The sequence below is a fragment of the Alligator mississippiensis genome, chromosome 1 (assembly GCF_030867095.1).
Source record: "Alligator mississippiensis isolate rAllMis1 chromosome 1, rAllMis1, whole genome shotgun sequence".
Taxonomy (NCBI): Eukaryota; Metazoa; Chordata; order Crocodylia; family Alligatoridae; genus Alligator; species Alligator mississippiensis.
Window position 1 is genome coordinate 172,272,075 of NC_081824.1, and position 17,259 is coordinate 172,289,333.

Sequence of the window (17,259 nt, forward strand, 5' to 3'; positions counted from 1 at the left end):
CCCTAGTTGTGTTGGTTGAATTTCACATGAACTCATGGAATTGACTTTTCCAGAAAACAAAGGATGTCACAAATAGTGATGGTTTGCCTGGTCTCAGAAAATTCCATTTCTACCCCAGTTATTAATAAAAGGCATCTCCAAGTCACCGGACTTGTGATAAGGGACTAATTAAGAGATATAAATGCTATGTGCTGGAAGTCTTTGAATGATTAATATAAACATTCACTTACATCTTACAGGATAAGAGAAGCTATAAGAAGGAAGTTTTGCTTTTGTCCTAGATTAGGAGGACAAGGGTCAGTAAGTTTCAAAAGAAAACAAAAAGATCTATAGTTCAAAGCACAATGATCTGTTGGCATTGACCTCAGTCCATGCTAGGATGGAACACTGTATCTGAATTCTGACTAAAGAAGGGAAGTTTGGAGATGAATTAGATGTTGGATAGATTCCAGCTGCTGTGCCATCTTAGAACCATTGAAAAAGCTGAGACATAGTGAACTAGCTTTCTTCTCCTTACTCTTAGTTGTATGTATTAAGGCTTAGTGCTTTTGCCACTAGAGTGCATGCCATTTCCATTGGCTAATTATTCTGTACTGGCAAAAGTACTTTTATCCTGTTATAACATGAGGTAATAGCTCAAGTGCCAGAGCATTTATGGTTCAAGGAGAGGTTGTAAATTCAAATCCATCTACTGCTTCTTCTACATTGGACAGGGTGTTGGATTATATGGCACCTTGAATTCCCTTCCATCCTTATTTTTCTAAGATTTTCTATGATTCTATAATTGTAGCTACACGAGGACTTTTACCAGCATAGAACAACCACATTTCTAACTAGCATTATTATATTAGCAACCATTTCTAGTACAGACTGCTCTATAGGGAAGCATTTGGTAACATCCAGTTTTATATAGCAGTAGTGCTCAATCTCCAAACACATGGGGCTTCCCAGACATCTGGAAACTCAGCAGTGAGGGAACGGAGGCAGTATTAATTGCCACTCATGGCTGCCAAATTTCTGGACCCATGGGGAGCACTACAAACTGGATAACATGGACCTGTGCACTAAATGGCGCCATCAGGCTAGAGCACAGAGTTGCTCTGTGGCCAGATCCAGGTATGAAGGGTCAGGCCAATGTGTGGTTGGATCCAGTGTGCTGGGTCGCATCCAGGGACCAACCCTGCGCAGGGTCAGGTCTGTGGACCAACCCCAGACCACACATCTAGCCTGTGGAGGCAGAAGGTTGGGTCATGCTGCTAAGTGTTGCTATTGCAGCATGTGGCGGCATGACCCCTGGGTAATAGCACCTGATATATTCTAATCCAGCTCTAGATAGGGTGAGTAACCCCAGAGAGCCTAGACTTGGCAAAAGAACTGATTACCAGTAAAGGGAACATTCCATTTACTTTCCAGAACAGATCAATCCAGTTGGGTTGGATCTGACCATTGCTTTGGTGTCAGTGCAAGAGAAAGGAGAAAGCTTCTTTTGCAGAGGTTGGTTTCCTTCCAGTTTTCTTCATAAAGGATGAGAATCGGAAGTTGCCACCAACCATGCATGAGGGACCTTTGTCTTTCATAAAGACTTAAAGACAGCATAGAGTTGGTAGGTGAGCTTTTGACAAGGCTTAATGGCTTTCCCCCCTCTTTTCAGGGGAAAGCCACACATGAACAAGGCCTCCACTCAGGGAGCCATCTATGGATGCTCATTTCTCTCCTGTCTCTAGGCTGCCTTTCTCTGGACACATTACTGTACTAAGAACATGCACATGGGCTAACTCCCACTTAGTACACATATGCATTCAATGCTTATACCTGGAACTGAGGCTGCCGAAACGCTGTGCTAGCTGATTCTTTCCTTGAGCTAAACACAGGCATAAGGTTTCTATGCTTCTGCAGAGTTAGCAGCTATTAGTGCCACTGCCCACAAGGTACTGCGTGACCTTACAGGGCAGACCCTTTAGTGGGCCTTCTCCTATTTTAGAAGGCATCTCTCATTTTTCCTGAAAGCGCTGAACTTCAGCAGCCTTCTGTCATCTGTGTATAGGAAGTCACTAGGGTAGAATGTCAGATGCATGAGGCTGCATTCTCATGAATGTATATATGATCCTCACTTCTAAGAGTTCTTTTAATTGATAGCCTCATTACCAGAAGGAGATAGGGTCTTGATGAAACTGAACTTTTGTACTATATAACTTGTAGAAGAAAACAGTGCATGCTATTAAGAAGGAAGGGATGGAAGAACATTGAGAGAGGGTGCCTGGACCATTTATTCTGAGTCTCTGATTGCCTCCTGCCAAAATATGGCCTACCAGTCTTGTTGCCCCTGGAGTCTCAAGTCATGCTTTTATGTACACCTCTTCATAGTCACCCCTGCTGTGTCACCCTCAGAATAGCCCACTTAAGTGCAGGCTACTTGAAGGGATACGTTTCCTGACACCCAGCACTGCTTTTTTGTTCACTTTTAGGTGCAAGTCAAGGTGTTGATGATGATCTTTAAATCCTTTAATCACCTGGTACCTACCTGTGAGACTGGCTGTTCTGGTAATCACCATAGTTAAGATTATCCATGAGGCTCTGGTTGTTGACTCTGGAGTTAAGCTACCCTAGGCTGCCAGAAGGCTTTTAGCTGGCAGCAATGCCTTTAGAATTAGCTCCTTTTCATAGATCACTAGCGCTCCACTCAAGTGAGATTCGAGGCATGATGCAAGATGTACTTATTTTATTTAGCTCTATTTTGACTTTCTCCTTCCCCATCATTCTACATGTAATTAATACGCTTCAAGTAAAACTGTGCTGCTCCAGTGATACAGAATGGGCAGACCAATATACTAAATACAGGAAACAACTGTAAGGAGGTATTAAGGAGGAAGTATCATGTGATACCTGCAAGGAGGTATCACATGATATGACATGAGAGGGATTTTTTTAAAAGGGTAAACTGGAGAAAGGAGAGAAAACAGTGCAAAGAAGGAAGAGGGTTAGTGCTAAAACCCTTCTCTGAAATGGCATATTTCCAACTTTGCAGAGACTGTAAGCCAGAAAGAGTCATCATGTGACTATGCATCTGGTTTCAGGGACTCTGAGGAAGTGTAGCCACTAGCTGCAGCGGAGCCCACAATCATTGTCTGCATGACAGCCAAAGGAGCAAGAGAGTCTGAAGAATCAGTCAAAGAGGACTTTGTGTTCAGCCATGACAACAATCAGCCATCAAGCGACAGATTTTTCTTACAAACCATGAGTAAAAGAAGGATCCTTCAGGCATTTTTGCATCTGAAAGGAAAACTAGCCACAGGCACAAGCCACATAACTCAGAAGCAAGTTTCCATGGCAAGTGGGGTGTTTACATCTGGGCCTTGATTGGGTGGTTCTCCAAAGAAACCCTCTTCTGAGTTAAAGTAGCCTGCTCTACTCTCTGGTTTTCCTCAAGTTCTACCAGCAAAACTGTGGTTGTGTCTACACTCAGAGCCCCTGCCCTCACAGGAGAGCCATCAGAAAATGTGCCAGTCCCTAACCCAATTCAGCTTCATTACATTAGTCCTTGTCTAGTGCTCAAAAGTGCAGAGTAGGACTGGGGAGGAAAGGAGCCTTGGTGGAGCTGGGAGAGGTGGTAGGTACTTTCAGTAGAATGAAGAAAATCAATGGGACCCTAACAGCTAATGTCATGGAAAGTGAATACCAGCTTATATTAGCCTGAAGCTTAGCCACATAAGCTACCCTCTCTTGACGACAAAGCCCTTCACATCTCAACCATATGTTTGAATCCATTGATTAAAAAGTGTTACAGTATTATCTAGTGCAATTCTGGATATATAAAGGGATCCAAGATATCACTGGATATATCCATTTTGTATCTCTCTTCAGTTACAGGCCTGCTTTCCTGCTCTTCTCTTTGGGTGCAACCACACAGTCCAAACACTCTCAGATGGGATCTCTGGGCTTCATTCCTAAACCTGCCAGCAACTCAAGCCAAGTTTAGTTTTGGCATCTGTAAAAGCCTCCCTCAAGAAGCCTATGACAGCACTCTTTGCAGTGACACAGAAACTGCATTTTCAAAACAAAGTGTTATTTATTCATCCCCCAAAGACACCAAAGGTGTAGAGAACAATAAAAAGAACAACAAGCCTATATGTGTGGGTATTCCTTACACCTCTGAAAGTCCCTATTCAGCCCAGCTAATGCCACTTCTGGCAGGAAGAAATGGGCTTTTCTGCATGCATGAGAGGCAAGGGTTTTCTGAGGTATCTTTTATCAGACCAGCTGTATAGCTCAGAGAGAAGTAGAACGAGCATTGGGGCAAAAAGTGTCCCAGCACTTTAGGTCACATCTGCATGCAGCTGGTTCATTCCATCTCTGTGCCTCCCAGTCAGCCCCAGACTGACAACTTTTCACTGATACACTTAAGGCAGCCAATTCCATTTCACCCAAATCACTGCCCTTTTCTAAGGTTTTTGAGGTTTAGGAGTTCCTTTCGTTGTTCACTTAGCCTCGGGAAGAGTCAACCATTCTAATTTGGATGGAGCCAGTCCGGTAGGTTCTCCTTCACGGATGGTCCTGTCCTCATTACCTTTCTCTGCTCTGAAGGCATGGATTGGTGACTGCCTTACCTTTGCTCATCTCTTGTGAGTTTCTCACTGAGACCCCTACCTTATTCATTAAATATAACTCAGGTATTCCTCAGTTTGTTATACTATCTAATGGCTGTTTACTACTCTCAGTCCTGTTTCTAGTAAGCTGATGTCCCGATCACAAACAGCACCTTTGCTTGCAGTCTTAGAAGTATAGCCCAGGAAACAGCACTATTTTCTCTCTGAGAGGTGTTTCCTGTGAAATATTACAGGCACCCAGGCAGGGATGTGCACACAGGCAGAGCCTAATCTGCTCGTCCCAACTGTGCTGACTTTCACTACAAGAAAGCACATACATTTAAAGGAACTGCACGTTTTTACCCCTAATTACTTGACCTTTGCTAAAGAAATTGCAAGGAAGTGCCCTCCAGAGACTCCAGTCAGGGGAGAAGCTACAGAAAGCAGTCCAAGCAGGCACCCACAGACAGGGATGTCATCACACTGCTTTTTAATCATTCTCTCTCCTGTCCTCTTTGACTGCTGCTTCACCCCTCTTGCCTGCTCCCTCCCTTTGCTGCTCCATCCAGCTATACCCCTCTTCCACTGACAAGATTCAAACACAAAGCAACCTACAGTTTGAACTATGGTGATGTCTGCAGCCAGCACATTGCAGCATTCACCTTGCTTGCACGTTGCGGTTCCCCTTCCCTGTGCTCTCTTGTCTACAGCAGGAACTGTCTACCACTGTTTATACAGAACCTAAAACAGTTGGGTCCATTCTTGGCTGGTTACTAGGAACTACTGTAATAAATGTAATTTAATCACAATAATCATAAAAATCTTAAATTATGTTTGCACAGTGCTTAGCAAAATAGGACCCCATCCTCTGTTGGCTCCTAGGCTTTCCTGGAATAAACACAATCAATAATAAAGTTTAGAGTTAGTCTTGATGAAAAAAATTAGTATATTACAAGACACTGAAGGACTTCAGCTTATAAATGGTGTCAGAATAATTAAACAGTCCGTTCATTGCGTTTGCATTTTCATAAATACTCTTTCACCTCTCTTCTAATTAAACTCCATATCTAGAACACAAACACAATAACTAGGTAGGACCAGTGATGACTTTGCCAAGTAAACAGTAGGTGGGCAGCTGGCTGGGGACAAGGCCATTTTTTGAGCATGTGCACTGTATCCAAGCAATGCCACAAAGGAAAACAGTAAGGGACCTAGAAAAGAAGTGGACTCACACGTGATTTATCTTGGACTTTAAATTCTCATTATAAAAATTGATATAAAAAGGATAGGGTAATTCAAGAGTAGGTCAGGGTTTCACCTAACAGGAAAGAGAGACACATGGCAGTTCTCATTTAATAGCAACAATGATTAAAGAGGGGAAAAAAAAGAAAGAAAACCCCACTTCCTTCCCCACCTACATCTTGTGCAACCCGTAATTCTCCTCAGTGCAAAGTGCAGCCAGTGTGGTCACAGAACACTAAAATGGCTCCAAAACTACCTTCAAAACCACACCAAGTAGGCAGAAAGCAGAGCTAAGAAATGACCCAAGGCCTCCTCTTATCATTCCATGCAGTCCAACAGAAAAAGCTTTCTACTTTCTGTGCTGTGACTATCTTATCATCACTCCTTTGAATATAACCTTTGTCCACCTTCCTCCCCCCAGTTCCCATTACTGTTAGCTACTTTTATTCATGGACTCATCTAAAACTTGCAGTGTAAGTTCCTTAGGGTAAGAGCCAAGACCTTGTGCTTATCCTGTAAAGCATTCCAGATGTGTCATGGAAAGCAGCAACATTAAGTGAGGGTGCACTGTGAAATGTGCAACTGGCTTCATCAACTCTATTTCTTATATCTCTCTAGCTAATTAATTCAAATAACATTTCCCAATAAATGGTTTAAAAAGCACACAGTATGGATAATATTTATTGTACTACTGTAACACCTAAGGGAAAGAGCAGATGTCAGGTCCTATTGTGCTTCTGACTCTCCCTCACCAGAAAGAGACAGCCCCTACCCTGAAGAACTTACAGTTTATCGCATCCAGGGCTGAGAGAGTGGAATTGTCACCCTGACAGTTCAGTCTTCGGTTTCTGTTGGGAGTCCTAATAAGATGATAATTTGTGATGACTGTTCTATATGCAGATGGAACGGACTGGAAAACTATACCTAAACTTCATATTGCTCTGGGGTCAGGTATCCAAATCAAGATCCAAACCAACACCACTACCAAATTTTGGTTTTGCAGAAAACTCAAGCCATCTGTATTTTTGTCTGCATTGATATGAAGCAGATACGGGCTCAAAAAGGAACCATTAACTAGTGCCTGCCACCCTCCTGAACTACAAATGTTCACAGGGCCCATCATCTTAGTTTGCACTTTGTTTCTCTAAACCAAAATCTGATGGAGAAGGAGACTGCACCAAAACTGCACTAATTTTGCCCGTCTCTCTCATATGTGCTGTCTGCTGGAGGTTTCAGCGAGACTAAATTTGCCCTATGCACAGTTGTCAGGCAAATACCCTCAGTGCCATTTTTTTATGTCTATATTTTAACTTTTTTTTTTTTTTTCAAATAATGACTACAAAACTGAAAAAAAGGACTGAAAGAAACCAATTAAGCTTACTGGAAAGACGGCTTTCTGTTGATTATTATAATAAGTTATATTGCCAATATGATACTATGGGTGGTAATTCTGAATAGCTTCTTCAGTGAAGCAAAAATTACCTGCAATTAACCCTTAGAAAACTGACCAGTATGATGAAACTTTCTACCATGATCTCTGTTCTAACTAAACTACTTGGCTTAAAGATTGGCAGCTTAAAGACTTGTGAAGGAAAAGAGGGGGAAAGATATTTAAGAATTATAGTCACAGTTAAGACAATCTGACCAGAGACACTGGGAAAACAGGTATATTAAAAAAAAAAAAAGCTCAGAAAAAATGCAGAGGCAAAACAGCTGTTTCAATGTTCTGCTAAAAGTTACAAAGGTTGTGTGTGACTACACCACTTTCTAATGATCATTCTCAAAATTAGCATTGGACATACCAAAAATCAACTTTGTTAGTAAGCAGCATTTTCAGCATCCTGAAGCAAACAGGACATACAAGCAATTCAATTTTAACTTAAATATGTTGCTCTAAGAAAAGGATGAAGGATAGGGCAAGGCTTAAAGTAATGCTAAATGACTTTAAATGTGAACAGATTCTTTCCAGGTACAAGATTATCCTCATTTATTATTTGCATCTCAGTAGTGCCTAGAGACTCAGTTATGGATCAGGATCTCACTGTGCTAGGCCAGTGATTCTCAGCCAGGGTGCTCAGTCACCCTGGGATGCTCCCAATCCTTTGATGGGAGGCAGAGGTGTGAGGAGATAAGCTTATAAAAACCAAGCAGATAAGCCAAGCTCAGCCTTATCCCCTGCCTGGAAGGTCCTTCTCCCTTACTACCCAATGTCTGTGTAAGGAGGTAAGCACAGCAGTATAGAAACCAGCGCTTGAAATGAAGTGCCACCCAATTCACAAGTGATGGAGGAGTGCCTCAAGTCCAGAAAGGATGAAACCCACTGCACTATGCTCTGTACAAATAGGAAGGAGAAAGGATGTCCCAGCTGAAACAGTTGGCAGCCTAGGTAAAACGTAGCATTGTTACCATGGGGACTTTGGGCCTACAGATCAGCTGATGGGCACCGACAGCTAACAACTAATCCCTGCGGGGATGTACAGGCCCTACTAAAACCTAGAGCCCCAGTGCATAAGTGGAACCGAACTCACTGAAGCCTGCTGCAGGCCACCCCCACTGTCTGGCTAGTGCAGAGCCCAGAGATTGTTGTCACACACCGTGGGGGGGCAGAAGGAGGGTAAATTCCCCAGTGATATGCAAAGGGTGTGTGCGAGCCACAGGCTGGAGGTGCGACCTTCGTGGGTGGGATTCCTCACAGCTTCACTGACCCCCTGCTTAGAGTCGATTGGGGGGTAGGAGGGGTGGGCAAAAGCAAGAGCAGGACCAGCACCCCATGCCTCTTAGGGCCCCTCAAGTGGGTGAGGGACATGCAGAACTGCCAAGAGGGGCTGCTGGAGAGGGGAGAAACAGGAGGCAGCGGGGGCTCAGTGGGCACCTGGCAGGCTCTCTGCCAGCCCTGCTTCCCTGCTCCACTGCACCCCCCATAGGACAGGGGCAGGGGGCTCAGTGCCCACCCCCATGGGAGAGCGATTAGGATTAAGGTTAGTGCCCTAGGATTAGTGTTCAGTGCCCAACCCCATGGGCTATAGGCTGTTCCAGCCTACCCTACTAAAACCTCTCTCCTCCAGGTTTGCATGGCGCCTGGCCCAGGGCTCAGTGCCTACCCCCATAGCGGGGGGGGGGGTCAGTGCCCACTCCCATGGGTGAGGGATGGGTTCAGCACCCACTCCCATAGTAGAGGAGCATGGGGGGCGCTCAGTGCCCACTCCCATAGGTGAGGGATGGGGGGGAGAGGGTTCAGCACTAACTCCCATAGTAGAGGGGCATGGGGGGGGAGGGCTTAGTGCTCACTCCCATGGGAGAGGAATGGGAGGGAGGAGTTCAGTGCCCACCCCCACACCAGAGGGGCGGGGGACTCAGTGCCCCTATGGCAGGGAAGCAGGAGGGGGGGCTCAGCACCCACCCCACGGGAGAAGGGCAGGCGGGGGGCTCAGCACCCACCCCCGGGCGAGCCCGCGCGGCCCTACCTGGATGAGGCGCTCCAGCGCGGGCCCCTGCAGGCACGTGTAGTTGCCCAGCAGGTCCCACTTGCCCTGCAGCAGGCGGCGCGCCGCGTCGCGCTCGGCCGGGCCCTCGAGCGCCCAGAAGGCCGCGCTGCCCAGCAGCAGGTAGCCCAGGTAGGCGAGCAGCAGCAGCGCCGTGCGCGCCCCGTGCCGCCCTTGCATGGCAGCGGTCGCGGCCCCGGCCCCGCACATGGCCTCGGCTCCGCGCCCGAGCCGGGCCGGCTGCTGCCGCGGGGCGGGGACAGCGCGAGGGCGGCTCTCGCGGGCCCTCCCCCTGCAGCCCCCCGCTGCCCGCACAACAGCCCCGGGGGAGGCGGTTTCGGGCCGGACGTCGCCCCATGAGCCGGCTCCTTGGCTCGGGGCTGCACGCCCGGGCTCCTCAGGCGAGTCTCAGGCAGCGCGCGTTCGCTGGGCAGCCCAGGCTTTTTGGGAAAGGTGCTCTCTTTCCTCACGGTGGGTGTTGCCAGCTCTCCTAACGTTTGGCGTTGTCCTTCGGGTCTGCGCGGCGGGAATGTGAACACGGTCGCTTCTTCTTCGATCCGTCTGTATCTGTAGCTGTATCTGGACCCCAGGCGCAGGCTTTGAGAACGACGCCCAAAATCAGGAGAGCTGGCAGCACGGAAGGAGTTGGAAAACTTCTGCTTGGGAAGCTTTTGGGTACAACCACCCTTCTTCAGGCACAGGGTGCGGCTGCTTGGTGAAACTCTTAACTCTGCGGCATGCCTCATTCATGGCTGGCCACCTTGAACCCTGGGAAGATCAGCTTTGAGAAAGGACCCAGGAATTAGGAACCAATTTCAGCCCCATAAGGGGAGCCCCCATCTCCTCCCCATGGTCCCACAGCTCCCCCTACCCTGCCCTGCCCAGGCCCCAGCATGGCCTCCCTTCCCCCCCAGCTGACCAGTCCCCAGGGCCCCCACCCTGCACCCATAGTCTGACCGCAGCAGGATGCCACTGCGCTTGGTGGAGGATGACAGCTCCAGCCCCTCGAGCCATGGCACTCCCATGTCTGAAGGACACATGGCCCCCCAATCAACCCCGCCGGCCTTTTCTAAACTGCCTTCCTGGCTTCCCTGCCCAAAGGGCTGGGTCCCCATGTGCTCCCTGTGTACAGGCTTATAGACCTTCTGCGTAGGGTTGCCAACCCTCCTGGATTGGCTGGGAGCCTAGCAGAATCGGCATTGATCCCCCAGTGACTACTGAAAGCAATCTAGGAGATTTTAATAGGATATTTTAAGAAAATAAAATGAATGACAATATGTCATGTTGGGGGAAAAAATCTCCTAGAATAGCTTCAATTAGAGTTGCCAACCCTACTTCCCAGACAGTTCTTGCCAGCAGCTTCTGGGTGGTCCCTACTGAAGCAGTTAACAGCCTAGGTAAAACATAGTATTGTTACCATGGGGGCTTTGGGTCTACAGACCAGATCGCCAGCATTAGACAGCTACATCTAATTCCTGTCCGGATATACAGGACCCGCTCAAGTCTATAGCCCCAGTGCTAGAAATGATGGCTAGTGGAATCGCACTGAAGTCTAGTGCAGACTGCGCACATACCACCTATTCTCTGTAACACAGTGGGTGGGAGGCAAATTCCCCAGTGATGTGTAAGTGTGGGTGCAAGCCACACACTGGCACCTGGGGCAGCCAGGTGATGAAACTCACAGGTAGGCTTGGCCAAAGGGTGTGATTCACAGCAGCTTCACTCCCTATCCTCCCCTCCCAGAATCAATCAAGGAGGGAATGATCAAAGCAAAGGCAAGTGGTACCACTGCCTGACACCTCTTACTCCCTGGCTCAGAGGGGGTGGGGAGATACTGAGAAGGAATCAAACTGCTAAGAGGGGTTGCTTTAGAAGAGAGAAATTCAGAGGAAAGTGTCAGCCGGGGCTAAACAGGCTCTCTTATGGGCTTTACTGATCTCAGTCAGAGGGTGTGCTTGGGGGTCTCTTCTTCCCTGTTTTGTCTAGGCAGGGTATGATTAATGCATGTGTCCTGACAGCTCATTACCACTTATCTCATTACCTCCCACCTATTCTGGTAATTGTGGCAGCCCATCCAGGTCTTTCTGTGTTTGGTTTCCAAGCCGATTGTGTTAACGGTTCGTCTAAGTCTCATTCACAAAGCTGCAGACAGGCTTGTGACACCTCCCTATGAGTGTGTTATATTTCAAGAATGGATAGTATTGGGCACATTGCTGCTTTCCAAGGGGTTCTGTTTATCTGCCAAGATAAATGGACCACAGTCATTGAACCCAGAGATATTCAAGCTGTGGTCTCTGAAACCCTTAACAGTGTAACTGGTGACCTGCAAAAAGGCTGGTGACCCTGCCTTCCTCATTATGCCTAGCTGGGAAATTACAGTAAATGGCAGTTTCAAATATTGTCTTGATATAGTTTAGCTGTGTAAGCAATCACTTGGGGTGCTCCAGGACTGATATGTGCAGGTGAAGGGGAGGGAAATGAAAACATAAGACCACATCTATCCTGAGCTATGATCCATTCTATAAAAAATTGAAATCTCTTGATCTGATCAGTGCCTTTTCCTAGCAGGGTTGGTGCTTTCTACACTCGTTAGTAGAAAAAAATGTTAATTTGATGGATTCGTCTGTTGTGCAGGACTGCATCAAGTGTTTCTCTAAATCTCAAATAGTATGGGCCTCATCGCTTCAAGCTATCCCTGCAACAAGAAACAACTGCCCCCTTCTCCTCCAGTTTAGACACCAAAGACTTACTAAGTTAAAGCTTGGACCACAAGCCATCCAGGGGCAAGAGAAAAAGTAAAAAGTAGCCTTTTAATCCCTTAGCAGGGTACCTGGACCTTGTGCCTGTTTATACCCCAGACACCAGAAGAGGATGTAATTTGGGTGTAATTTGTTGCTGGCACATGGGGTAGAATGGAAAGTACTGTACCTTTCTTAGCCTGTCACTAAGGCTGCAATCTAGATTTTGGAGTTAAAGTTGCTCAAGTGTATTTCCTCGTACACAAACATTACAGATAAATATCAGTTAAAACAATACTCACACAAAGTGTATGTTTAACAAGTAGTAGTGGTTAATAAGTCACTTTCATAATAACAACATTCAACCACACTAGTATAGCGACATCTTTTCACATACTTATTTTGAAAATGTTCTTGGAAGTCCATTTGCTCTGGTATAGATTATACAAGATCTATACAGGCCTTGACCTGATAGGTCAGTCCCCTGGTGGATCAGTACTGGCAAACAGATAACTTACACTGTTCAGGGAGGTGTTTGGACCTGCCCAGTATAAACCCAGGGTTTTACCAACAGGATTCAACATCATGTGTAGACACATGTAGTTGGTAACTGTCAATCCTTTGGATCATGGTGTTACACGTAAGAGGTTTAGTCAGGTTCCTGATGAATCCGCTTGTGGCTGACAATCCCAATTCGACACAGCTTGTTACAAGTTTCACAGATCCGTGTGATTGGAGTTCAAGTTTACAGCCTGCTGTTTTCTTCTTTCTCACTTAGCTTTCATGCACCCAGTGCCAGATGTTCCCTCCAGATCAGAATGGATTCTGTACACTTCTCCCAGCTTTCTACATTGATGTTGAATGGCTTCATATAATTCTTGCACACATTGTATACCACCATAGGGGGTGAGCCCACTTTCTAGAGCTGTCTCAAATCTCACTGTACAAAATATTCGTGAAGAGGCAATCTCCTCCAATTCTTCTGACATGACTGAGCCATCACAACCTCCTCTTTTTGATAGCTGTTTCCAAGGGTGTTTGCAAATGTAACCTTCCCCACCCCCAAAGGGACTTTATTTAAACTCGGTGGGTTCCCATGCCCAGAAGAGGCAGCACATTACTTCAACCCTGCTCTGCAGCATCTGTAAAGATCAGGTGCTTTAGTGGGGCTTTTTTGGCACTTTTATCAAGTAGATGACTGAGTCAGCTTTAGCTAAAAGCACCAAACCACCCCCACTGAAGTGCCTGATCTATACAGATGCTGCAGAGCCAGGCTGAAGTAACATGCTGCTGCTTCTGGTAAACCGCCGTTTTGTTTTGTTTTTTTAACATCTGAAAGCAGCCTAAGTGCATCAGTCTTATATGCTGCAGCACCTCTGTATTTGGTATTTTGTCTTCCCATGTTATTTTAAGGATCTTAGGCAGGCATGTCATGTGGAAGCGGTTCAATCTCTTGATAAGCCTAGCATATGTAGTCCACATTTCTGAACCATGAAACGGAAGACAGCAAGTTTCATAAATTGGCATCTTCACCTTTATAGGTTGCTATTATTCCATGCACATTTCTGTAATAGCCTGAAAATCTTAGTTGTTTTTCTGATTCTGTTAGTTCAATCTGAAGGTCAAGATTCCTGCTGATCATAGAACCCAAGTAGCAAAAACTGTCAATGACACCAAGAGATTTACCCTCCAGAGTGATGTACTGTTTTTTCCACCTCTTGGTACATGATCACTACAGTCTTCTTGAGACTAATTGCCATCTCAAAGCTCTTGCATGATTTAGAAAAGCGGACCATGAGATTTTGCAGGGAAGATTCACTGTGGGCAACCCAGGCTGTGTCATCCGCAAACAGGAATTCTCCCAGTACCAGCTCTTTCACCTTGGTTTTTGCTCTAAACCATGCAATGCTGAACAAGCCTCTATCTAGTCTGGTTCAAAGATAAATGCCATCATTGCTGTCCTTGAGTGCTTGAAGAAGCAGGAATGAAAAGTAAATGTTAAAAAGCATGATGGGGGCTAAGCCACAACCTTGTTTCATCCTGTTGTTGATATCAGAGGCATTTGATTCTTTGTTTTCATATACTACAGTTGCCTTCATACCTTAATGTAATGTATGAATGATGTTCAACAATTTGGGGGGGACAACCCAGTTTCTTCAGAACAGTAAAAAAAAGCTGTGTCTTTTGACCACCTTCGAAAACCATTGTCAGATGAATGAAGGCTATGTACAGTGGCATTAGTTTTTCTCTACACTTCTCTTGCAGTTGCTTGATTGAAAATATCATATCAAGGGTGGAACATCCTGAGCAACAATTGCATTAACTTTCAGGATAGATTCTTTCATGTAGAGATTGCAGCCTAGGGAGCATAATGTGAGTGACTACTTTTCTGACAATATTCAACTGGGAAATACCTCATAGTCACTTCTATTCCCTTTATTTTTGTATAATTGTATAAACCGAGCATCTTAAAAATTTTGCAGTACTGCCTCCTCTTTCCAGTAGAGCAATATAACATGTAAGGATGTGCTAATATAAAGCAAGTTTTACTAGAAGCACTTGGTAGTGTATCACAAACACGAAGGTAGTAGAGATCTCAACATATTCCTCAAAGAACTAAAAAATCAACTTGCACTGTGCACAGCCTCAACTAGGACTCTCCAATGCAGTTATTTAATATCTGAGTGATGCTAATAATTTTAAAATTAGAATCTCAGTATCTCCACAACTTATAAGGATGCAAAAATGATCACGTACAAGATTACATTAAAAATTTGACATCTTATCAAAATGGGCAAATTTCTTTGATTTTTTTTTTTTACTTATTTTAAAAATCAATTACTTACACAATGCAACCTACTAAAAGTAACCATACTGAAATATTACATACGTGTATCTACACTAGTTAACACATAGATGTTATATAAAAATATTATGTAAAACATCCCAATAAGTGAAAGTTAAGCCTAGTGTCTAGAAGTGCACCCATTTGCAAATAAAAAAAAAATCAAGAAATTATTTCTTTAGACCAATTGAAAAAGAAAAGGTGAGGCCACTTCAAATTCGTAAAAGGACCACTTAAAATGCTTATAACAAATACAGTAATTGACAGATTAACCTGAAAATCCTGAATGATTTCATTTTGTGCTTAGACTAAATGCTGTAAATTTGGGAGACTATTTTACATGTGGGATTTTCAGCCTTTTTCACCTCAGACCCCCAAAACATTTGTGATTTCCTGCCAGCATCCACCTGAATCCTACAGTTGAAAAGATCCTGAGATTGGGGTCATGCCACAAACTTGCAGACAGTATTGTGGTGCTGGGTGGGACATGCTGGTGGATCTGTTGCTTTGAGATGGAGAAGGATTTACTTGGTAACTGGATCAGTGGGATGAGCATAGGGCTGGTGCTGGCTTGGTGGCCTCCATAGGGGTGCAGCAGTTGCTTCTCTTCCTCATGGTGTATTTGCAAGTTGTGATGTCAACCTCAAACCCATCAAAATGCTGCTTCCCCTCCTCAGAACTGAGCACCGTGCGAGAAAACAAGAGCTCTCCTTTCTGTACAGGCTGCAGGATTTGGGTTATTAACAACAGCAGTGAGAAGGGGAACAAGGCATTTCTTTCTTGCCTTCCTCCAGCTCCTGTGGGGTCGTAGTGACTGCATAAATCTGCCAGTTTCTTTTCCTCATTGGGTGGGTTGTGTCCCAGAAGTCACTCCCTCATTGCCCACCTGAGGGTCAGGCAACACTGGCTGAGAAACACTGCAATACATTGTCCATCCATGGAAAAAGCGGAAGTTCCTGCTATACGCATACATCTCCTGTAATTTTAACCTTGGAGGTTAGACATTTTTAAGATTCCCACATCTGGGCCTTGAACATACCCTGTGGTGGTGAACAGGAAATATCTACCACCAATTTGGGGATGTGATATTTGCACAGTTTCTTTTTCTTTTAGCAAGGTCTCAAATGTGACCTGGCACAGCACTAATGTATCCTCCCATCTGGGCACAGATAGCTAAAAGCAGCAGCAACACGGTAAAATTAACAAGTCTCTGCTTGCTTTCATGTGTATTTTTCAGAGCCCTGTGGGCAAACTGACCAAACACCAGTTAGTCTGTCTCACTTTGCTGCTACTTGGTAAGCCCAAATGCAGGCAGAGAAGTTATTCACTGGCAGGAGGAATAGATTGAGGAAGTGGAGACTCCAACTCTTCCCCATCAGGCTGCTGTGGGGAGGGGGAAAGTAGCGGAGACATCTCCAGCATGTTAGGCACGTTTTGCATCTGTTTGCACACTTAGAATATTTAGTGGCACGCAACTCAGTGAAAAGTGTGTTGCTTACTTGCCTTTTATGGCATAGCACATGGTTTGTGCTGACTAGGCAAGTCAGGAAGCCCTGGAAGAATGGGGGGCTAGATGGAATTGATCATCTACACACATCAGTACAACTTTATTAGTACTTGAATAATTTCTTTCAGTATAAACCACAGCATAAAATGTTTTATAGCAACATTTTATGAGAAAGTGGGATGTATATATTTACTAATCATAGTTGTGTAAAGACAGGTTCTAGTGAATATTAGGTTATCTGTTCTGAGGTAGAGAGAAGAGTGGATCTAAGCAGAATATAGGTTGGGGAGATTTTCCTTATGAGATCTACAAGCTGGATAAGACAGAGAGATCTGTTCCAGATGAAGGAGAGTGCAGAGGAGAAGGCTCTTCCACTAATGAGATTGTAGAAAGGGGCAAGTAGCAGATCAGTGCTGGGAGAGAAGATCTATGGCATGTACAGACATTCACTCTCCCAGGACAAACAGTTGTTCCCAGGTTATTTTTCTCCTGAAGCAGCCATTTTTATACTGGAAGAAAAAGCCTGAACATCTGTATACTTGTGTTTTTTCCTGGGAGAACAGTGACTCCCAGGAGAAAATTAATGTCTGTATGAGGCCTATATAGGTAAGAATTGTGAGGTAGGTGGTAGCTAGACTAGAATGGGGTTTAGGAAGGTATCTAGGTATTCCAGACTTTATTGAAGGAACCCAATAAAGCCGATAGCTGCCTATTCATATTCCAGCATTTTGGACTAGAGTAGCCAAGCTGGAGTCTATAGGTATCTACTACGAGTGATGAAGACAAGCGGGTGAGATACAAAAATAAACATGATGTGAAACTTCCCAGAACATTGAATCCAGCAAAGCAGGTGGGTGGGAGA

At 45.1% G+C, this 17,259-nt stretch overlaps 1 protein-coding gene across 1 annotated transcript in view; it reads right to left on the bottom strand.

Annotated features, from left to right (window-relative positions):
* The window catches only part of KCNK17 (potassium two pore domain channel subfamily K member 17), a 50,405-nt gene extending 40,918 nt beyond the window's left edge, over nt 1-9,487 (bottom strand). The window contains exon 1 of the mRNA XM_006257880.4: nt 9,290-9,487. Within this exon, the coding sequence (XP_006257942.3) occupies nt 9,290-9,487 (198 nt within the window). The remainder of the gene's footprint in view (nt 1-9,289) is intronic.
* Nucleotides 9,488-17,259: the final 7,772 nt, after the last annotated feature.